The sequence below is a fragment of the Schistocerca nitens genome, chromosome 7 (genome assembly GCF_023898315.1).
Source record: "Schistocerca nitens isolate TAMUIC-IGC-003100 chromosome 7, iqSchNite1.1, whole genome shotgun sequence".
Taxonomy (NCBI): domain Eukaryota; kingdom Metazoa; phylum Arthropoda; class Insecta; order Orthoptera; family Acrididae; genus Schistocerca; species Schistocerca nitens.
Genome location: NC_064620.1, coordinates 521,160,162 through 521,169,155, shown reverse-complemented (window position 1 = coordinate 521,169,155; position 8,994 = coordinate 521,160,162). Strand labels below are relative to the sequence as shown.

The 8,994-nt window shown below is 39.3% G+C and overlaps 1 protein-coding gene across 1 annotated transcript in view; it reads right to left on the bottom strand.

Annotated features, from left to right (window-relative positions):
- Positions 1 to 5,737: 5,737 nt before the first annotated feature.
- LOC126195725 (odorant receptor coreceptor-like) overlaps positions 5,738 to 8,994 on the bottom strand; it is a 47,895-nt gene continuing 44,638 nt past the window's right edge. Inside the window, exon 6 of the mRNA XM_049934353.1 lies at positions 5,738 to 5,923. Within this exon, the coding sequence (XP_049790310.1) occupies positions 5,738 to 5,923 (186 nt within the window). The remainder of the gene's footprint in view (positions 5,924 to 8,994) is intronic.

Genomic DNA, 8,994 nt, shown 5'->3' with positions numbered 1-8,994 from the left:
CACAAATGCACACACACACTCGCACGCGCCTTTTTGTGTTACAACGGAGTAAAGTTGAAGTAAAATAAATATTAAATTAAAATAATATGCAGATAGGTGTATTAAAATAATATGCAGATAGAAATATTACTAACAAGCTGATACATGTTTATACTCTCAAGCTGATATGGGGTACACACTGTCAGTGTGTTGGTTTATTTGAGCTAAAGGCCATATCATTGATTATATGTGAAATATCATGGAAACGTAACTAATTATTTATAGTAAATGCGAAGGGAGGATGGAGGCTCCATGAGGCTCCTTTTAAGAACAGACAGTACTCAATTATAGTAGTCTGCACTATCTGCAAAGACTGAATATTTACGCAGTTTCTTGGAGAAAGTATTTCATTGCAGATATCTTTGCACCTTCATCAATGGAAAAATACTCCAGAACAGGTCGCGCTTGTGTCTTTTTTGCGATATTTTTTACAGATGCATTGCATTTTCACAGCAGGGTTCCATAAAATCAAATCTTCTTTCCTAATATTGATTTGCCCCTAAATACGTACATAATATGACATGTTGAAGATGTTCGCCACTAAGCTTACAACGGGATGCTACCGGTTTCTTTTTCTTTGTAATAGGCATTATCTTTAATGCATGCACTTTTAACGAGAGGACACTTCCTTGTGGTCGTCCAAGGACGATACTTCCCTGTAGATGACAGCATGGACAGCAAAGAAACTCATGGTACTGCTGATTCTATCTCATGAATCGTTTGCGTATGCTAAGAACATTTGAGGTCCTGATTACGCTTCCTTGGGGCACATCCAGTATTATATTCCTTATCGTGGAACATTTAGTGACTATAACCTACTGGGTTTAATCTGTTAAGTATTCTGTGAACATTTATATATTTGCGAAGATACCCAGCATGATCGTATGTCGGCTGGCAACTAATGATGTGGTATTGTCAGCTAGAATAGCATTGGCCCGCTTTTCCATTTTCTTTGACATGCTAAGCTCTGATTTTGTTTACAAGGGCCTACTAGAAACTGCAGTGTACGAGTTTCTTTACTATCTGTGTCTTACAACTGGATGCGTCATTGTGTCATTATGATATTTTAGGGACTATTTACGTTTGTAATTTTAAAAAGAATACAAGGGAAATGTTAGCTTTATGTGGGGTGACTTCGTCCCATATGCACAAAACTGTCCACATTATATAAAAAGTACGCTGACACTATGCTGTAAAATCCCAAATGGTCATATATTTAATAGATTGCTATCATAATTCAAGGAATTGTTTACTTCAAAAATTTGAGGTAAATACCAAAAACTCATGAAGAGAAAATGAACAAGGGAAATATTAATTACCTTATTTTTTAGGTTAATCAGTTCAAAAGAGCAACACAATTTAAATATCAACAAAAGTGATTAAACAAAGCTGTCTTTTTTAGGAATAGAAAATTTGTTTTTTTAGAGACTTTTTTTCGGTTGGTTTATTTTGCACAACATCTTCCCTGTAAGAGATCTCCTAAGCAGAGGTTGATGATTTTGAACAGCTACTTCTTTTCTCTGTCTTTTCTAAGAATGTTTCATCTAGGACTTGAACTTTATTTCTTTTCATTGGCTAGCGTTCAAGAAGCACGATTAGTGGGACAATTCCATTATGTTTTAGACCTGGAGATATGGTTTATGATGTTGGTCAATTTTAGGCCCATCATGAGTTTATTTAGTAGCAGCAGAAAGACTGATCAGCCTAATGAGAAGCTGTTATCTTTAAAAGAATAAGAAATTTATCTTTAGCCTAAAACTGTTCAGTTAACCAAAATCACGCGACAATTCTATCTTATTGCGAAATATAGTGTTTACTTCGAACCAGAATGAAGAATAAAAAATTTCTTGTTTTACACCCAAATGTAAACAAAATCTCTCTAACATAAAAATGACTTTCATAACAAGCAGATGAAAGTTGAAACACCAATGTTCTGCCAAAAACGATAATCAGTCATATAACAAGTGCTGCTGTAGTGGTAGATTTGTAAACTACAGAAACAGTGCATAAATAGTATAGGTAGTGTTGCTGCCTATTGTTTAAAACAAGTACTAGCCTAACTGGAATCTAATCTTTTTTCTCCCTCCGTCCCTCCCTCTCTCTCTCTCTCTCTCTCTCTCTCTCTCTCTCTTTCTCTCTCTCTTTTACCCTCTATGAGTCAATATTATCCGCAAAGGGCCACTGTACCTGTGCATCTGCATCTATTGTTCGCAAGATGTCGGTTACGAATAGAGGAAGCTGTGCTAATCTGCACGTCCGATTGTTTTAAGCTGATTGTTTTAAGCTTTTTGTAAACAAGAGCGACCTTGTCTTTCGTGAGTTTTTTTCATGTACAACTATTGATCGTAAGCAAAATAATGCAGGAAGTTGTATATAGTAGTGCTGTATTGTTCCTGATATATGGAAACGTTATTCGGTCTAATGTATAACAAGCAGAATTAGTTCTTTCTGCATATGACTCTAAGAATGTAATCAGTCGAAGCATGCATACACAAACAGAAGAAATGATAAAAATGTTCCTAAAAGTATCATTAACTGGTTTATGTGAATGGTCTCTGTGGTGTCACCGCCAGACACCACACTTGCTAGGTGGTAGCCTTTAAATCGGCCGCGGTCCGTTAGTATACGTCTGACCCGCGTGTCGCCGCTATCAGTGATTGCAGACCGAGCGCCGCCACACGGCAGGTCTAGAGAGACTTCCTAGCACTCGCCCCAGTTGTACAGCCGACTTTGCTAGCGATGGTTCACTGACAAATACGCTCTCATTTGCCGAGACGATAGTAAGCATAACCTTCCTCTACGTCATTTGCTACGACCTAGCAAGGCGCCATTATCAGTTGCAATTGATATTGTAAATAATGTACAGACAAGAGCTACGTTCCACATTAATGGATTAAAGTTAAGTATTCCACCATCTGCGTCCGTTTTTCTAAGTTCTAATTTCCTTGTCCTGTTCCAGACCTCACGCCAGCCTGCGTGAGCTAAAACGCGTGCCTTTCGGCTTCCTCTAAATTTAGTGGGTTGGTCTCCTGCCAATCCACAACAGTCTCACCCTCAGTTCTTAGACACAACTTATTCAGTTCTGCAGATGTGGGGTACTAAACCAGTGACAAGTGTAACACATCGTAAAAAAATGATAACTGGGCTAATAACTTCAAAGTTCTTAGGTGTACATACTGACTATAATTTAAATGGGAAAGAGCGCATTTTGGAATGCCTAAAACAACTTAGTTCAGCCACATTTGCACTTTATTTCTAGTCTTGGGGAGAGACCAATCACCAAGCTGACTTATTTTGCATATTTTCATTATTGTCATGTGGAATAATTTTCTCTGGTCATTTATCTTTAAGAAAGTCCTAATTGCATACAAACGTGCTGTAAGAATAATATGTGGTGTTCGCCAACGATCGCCATATAGATACCTGTCTGACAAGTTGGGTATTCTGTCTGTGCTTCACAGTATATTTATTTCCTCATAATGTTTGTTGTAAATAATCCACAGCAGTTCAAAAGAATAATAATGTACAGAATTACAATTCCAAAAGGACAAATGATATTCATCACTCCACATTCAGGTTGTGTCTGGTACAAAAATGGGCACATAGTGTTGCACCAAAAATTTTTGATCATTTACCCAAATATATAAAATATCTAACTGATCCTACGACTTATCTTAGAAGAAAGATTAAGGAAAGGCAAACCTACGTTTCTAGCATTTGTAGACTTAGAGAAAGCTTTTGACAATGTTGAATGGAATACTCTCTTTCAAATTCTAAAGGTGGCAGTGGTAAAACACAGGGAGCGAAAGGCTATTTACAATTTGCACAGAAACCAGATGGTAGTTATAAGAGTCGAGGGATATGAAGGGAAGCAGTGGTTGGGAAGGGAGTAAGACAGGGTTGTAGCCTCTCCCTGATGTTATTCAATCTGTATATTGAGAAAGAACCAAAGGAAACAGAAGAAAAATTCGGAGTAGGTATTAAAATCCATGGAGAAGAAATAAAATCTTTGAGGTTCGCCGATGAAATTGTAATTCTGGGCCGGCCGAAGTGGCCGTGCGGTTAAAGGCGCTGCAGTCTGGAGCCGCAAGACCGCTACGGTCGCAGGTTCGAATCCTGCCTCGGGCATGGATGTTTGTGCTGTCCTTAGGTTAGTTAGGTTTAACTAGTTCTAAGTTCTAGGGGACTAATGACCTCAGCAGTTGAGTCCCATAGTGCTCAGAGCCATTTGAACCATTTTGTAATTCTGGCAGAGACAGCAAAGGACTTGGAAGAGCAGTTGAAGGGAATGGACAGTGTCTTGAAAGGAGGATATAAGATTAAAATCAACAAAAGCAAAACGAGGATAATGGAATGTAGTCGAATTAAGTCGGGTGATGCTGAGGAAATTAGATTAGGAAATGAGACACTGAAAGTAGTAAAGGAGTTTTTCTATTTGGGAAGCAAAATAACTGATGATGGTCGAAGTTGAGACGATATCAAATGTAGACTGACAATGGCAAGGAAAGCGTTTCTGAAGGAGAGACATTTGTTAACATCGAGAATAGGTTTCAGTGTCAGGAAGTCGTTTCTGAAAGTATTTGTATGGAGTATAGCCATGTATGGAAGTGAATCATGGACGATAAGTAGTTTGGACAAGAAGAGAATAGAAGCTTTCGAAATGTGGTGCTACAAAAGATTGCTGAAGATTAGATGGGTAGATCACATAACTAATGAGGAGGTACTGAATAGAATTGAGGAGAAGAGGAGTTTATGAAACAACTTGACTAGGAGGAGGGATCGGTTGGTAGAACATGTTCTGAGACATCAAGGGATCACCAATTTAGTATTGGGGGGGGGGGGGGGCTGAGTGGAGGATAAAAGTCGTAGAGGGAGACCAAGAGATGAATACACTAAGCAGATTCAGAAGGATGTAGGTTGCAGTAGGTACTGAGAGATGAGGAAGCTTGCACAAGATAGAGTAGCATGGAGAGCGGCATCAAACCAGTCTCAGGACTGAAGACCACAACAACAACAACAACAGACAACAAAGTAAAATCTGAAAAGAAACGGAGAAAGTTTCTCCTTAACAACGCCTTCTATTCTGTAGAAGACTTTCTGTTACTGTAACGTGTAAAAGGTTGTGGGCAGAAATTAGTAACTCACATCTATGTATCTTTTTCTTCTTTTTGTAATATAAAAGAATTCGGAATTGTTCAGAATGCAACCATATGTATAAATTAATTTGTGATGTGAATGTACAGTGACTCATGCCATATCGGTACGATCTATCGTGCGGTTCCGCAACTCGTGGTCTTGGGGCTAGCGTTACTGCCTCTGAATCACAGGGTCCCAGGTTCGATTCCCGGCTGGGTTGGGGATTTTCTGTGTGCGGGGACTGGATGTTTGTGTTGTCCTCATCATTTCATCATCATCGTTCGTGACAACGGCTAGATTTGACGGTGTAAAAATAATTGCACTGTGTAAAAATTGGGACGTTGTACAGGCGCTTATGACTGTGCAGTTGAGTGCCTCACAAGCCAAACATCATCATCATCTATCGTGAGGAATGATCCATGAAACATGTAACTAACTAACCAGTAGGCTGTTAAGTATCTGCATCATTATCAAAGTCGATAAATTAAAACATCAACTAAATGCCCATTTATATTTCTTTAGATTTTCAGTTACTCATGAAATTGGATCTACTCAACTGGAATCATGTTATTTCCGACAAAATTTTACACACCTGTAAGAAAGAGTTCCTGGACAGTGTGAAGATCTTACCCACCCTGATCTTGAGAGGCTGCGACGCCTGTTGCATGAAGATGAGTAGGGCACTGCAGAAACGACCGTCGGTGCCTGGCCAGCCGCAGCTGAAAGCAGAGTCCAGCAGGCGCTCGCTCTGGTAACAGACACACACGACGCACATTAGCCGTGTAAGCGTACCTGTCAGAAATACACCACCAGATATTGTGCAGGAAATAGTTGTCTGTAATAAAAATGAACATAAATATGAATAATCAATCTAGGTTCATTTTATTACAGATTGTCAATGATGACAGAACTGGCAGATACACAGAATAATATGATTTACAGTTTTGCGCGTATTGGGAAATCGATTCTTTGGTAGATACAGTGGCTCCTTGAGATTTTTATTTTTTACCTTTGATACCTTTTAGTTCTGGTGTAAAACAAAAGAAGTAGGCCAATATTTATTGGAAGTAAATGTATTTTGTTAATATCGTGGGAGTGGAATCCCATTTGATTGTTCGGATTACTAAGCTTATGTCGTCTTGCATTTCTTCTTATTCTCAACAGTGGTTAGACGTTCACATCCTGATCTGGCTTCATATGCTTACATTGTATGGAAAATGATTGACTATCCCTCTTCTGCTGCATCTGTAGCTGTAGGTCTTTTTCTCGTTGTGTTGAAAATTTCCGCCTGCTCATGCGTTCAGCTAAATATCTCCTTTTCCTCACACCACTCACTGTCAGGAGGATTCGGTTCTGAATCATTAGTAATATGAAGATGAGAAAAACTTATTTGTTAAGAAGGTATTATTTTCTGGGATATTAAGCAGCGTCGATCCCTCAGCTGGGATTTTCAAGAGGATCTGCTGGTGTTCACAGTTAGCCGAAGCCTGTGAAGCAGCTTTGTCGCATTCACTTTCCCATACTGATTAAGTTCAGTTATTGGCTAAAATTCTTCCGGCTACTATTGGTGGCCATCGCCATTCTATAGAAGCTGAAGCAGACAGAGCACGAAAGGGGGAATGTTTATAAAAATATTAATGACATGCGGCGACTAAACTTCATTGGAAACTATACAGAATTTGTTACAGGAAATGAGAACGACTATAAAACATAATGTTGATAAAGAGTTAAAAATAACGTTCGCTTATGCACCATAATTAACGAATTAGTCATAACAGTTGTGGAAGATAATTTTTCTTTAAACACTAATCTGAAAAATTTCAGAGATGGGGAATAATGTCAACTGCGACTTTAAGCACTGTTTCTTGTCGTCGCCGACAGATAGCTACAAATCGATTATTGAATCATTGCCGAAGGTGCAACAGAGCCTTAAATTAAATGTACGAGGTGCGGCTAGAAAAAAACCGGACTGATGCTGGAAAAAACATTTATTTACAATTTCATGTTATCTCCTTCAATGTACTCTCCTCCTCGGTCTTCATAGCAATGCTGCAGATCATTTTCGGTAAGTCCATACATTACTTCCGTCGCTTTTTCTTTTACTGCTTCAACAGTCTCAAATCTAGTTCCTTTCAAAGCTGACTTGACTTTAGGGAAAAGAAAAAATCAGGTGAGTAGGGTGGATGATCTAAGATGGGAATGTTGTGTTTTGCCAAAAACGTCTTCACTGACAACGCACTGTGAGCTGGGGCATTGTCTTGGTGAAGGATCCATGACTTTTTTCTCCACAATACGTTCCGTTTTCTCCGTACTCGCTCACGTAGGGTAGCCAGGACGCTAATGTAGTAATGCTGATTCACTGTTTGTCCCTCTGGTACCCAATCAATGTGCACAATCCCTTTGATGTCAAAAAAAACAATCATCATTGCCTTGAATTTCGATTTTGACATTCGTACTTTTTTTTGTCGTGGAGAACCAGGAGTTTTCCAATGCATCGATTGGCGTTTAGTTTCGGGATCGTAAGTAAAAAACCACGATTCATCGCAAGTAATAACATTTTGTAAGAAGGTGGGATCACTTTCAATGTTTTCCAGGATGTCAGAACAAATCATTCTTCGGCGTTCCTTCTGTTCAATTGTGAGAGACTTTGGAACCATTTTTGAACACACTTTGTTCATGTTGAAACTTTCATGAAGAATCTGCCTAACACTGTCCTTGTCAACTCCTGTTACCTCAGACACTGCTCTGATTGTTAAACGGCGATCTTGTCGAACAAGTTTACCGATTTTTTCGATGTTTTCATCAGTTTTTGCTGACAATGGTCTGCCAGTGCGAGTGTCATCACTGGTGTCTTCGCGGCCATCTTTAAATCGTTTAAACCACTCAAACACTTGTGTTCGCGATAAACAATCACCGCCGTACACTTGTTGTAACATTACAAACGTTTCACTTGCAGATTTTCCTAGTTTGAAACAAAATTTGATGTTAACACGCTGTTCTTTCTGTACACTCAACATTTTCCGACGCACAGACAAAACGTCAACTACTTAAAACAGACGCCACGGGCAGACTGAGTGCAGGAGGCAGATGAAACTCGAGCAGTAGGCGGAGCGAGAGTCACATGACAGGCTACGCTACTTTCAGCCTTATTGCATTCGTTTTATTGTTTCACCAGTACTAGTCCGGTTTTTTTCTAGCCACACCTCGTATTAAAATATCTATGATGCTTCTGAAACACCATGCTGTTGGTTAAACTTCTAAAATGTCTGCATAAATACGCCAGTGATGCAAAAATACCAATTTTACGTCAAGAATCACAATGTTAATTTCGAAATATACACAGATATTCGTCAAACTGCTGCCTAAAGCTTCACTGTGGACTCTCGAATTAAGTGCCTAAATGCTACTTTCATACCTAAACACATGTGGCTAAAGCATAACGTGGCAAAAAGACAGCTGACGTTTCAAGTTATGCGTAAAAGAGCGGGAAATATATGTCTGCTAAAGTACACAAGGGTAAACTACTAGACATAAACACGAACAAACAGGCATTTTGAATGTAATCTTTCACATCTGCTCTTGGTGTAGATCACAATACGCCCTTAGACTAAATATTTCCACATATATAAGAGTACTACGGTATACAAAAATGTGAAGGGTGTTGCCATTTCGCCACACGGGATTAGCCGAGCGGTCTTAGGCGCTGCAGTCATGGACTGTGCGGCTGGTCACGGTGGAGGTTCGAGTCCTCCCTCGGGCATGAGTGTGTGTGTTTGTCCTTAGGTCTAATTTAGGTTAAGTAGTGTGTAAGCTTAGGGA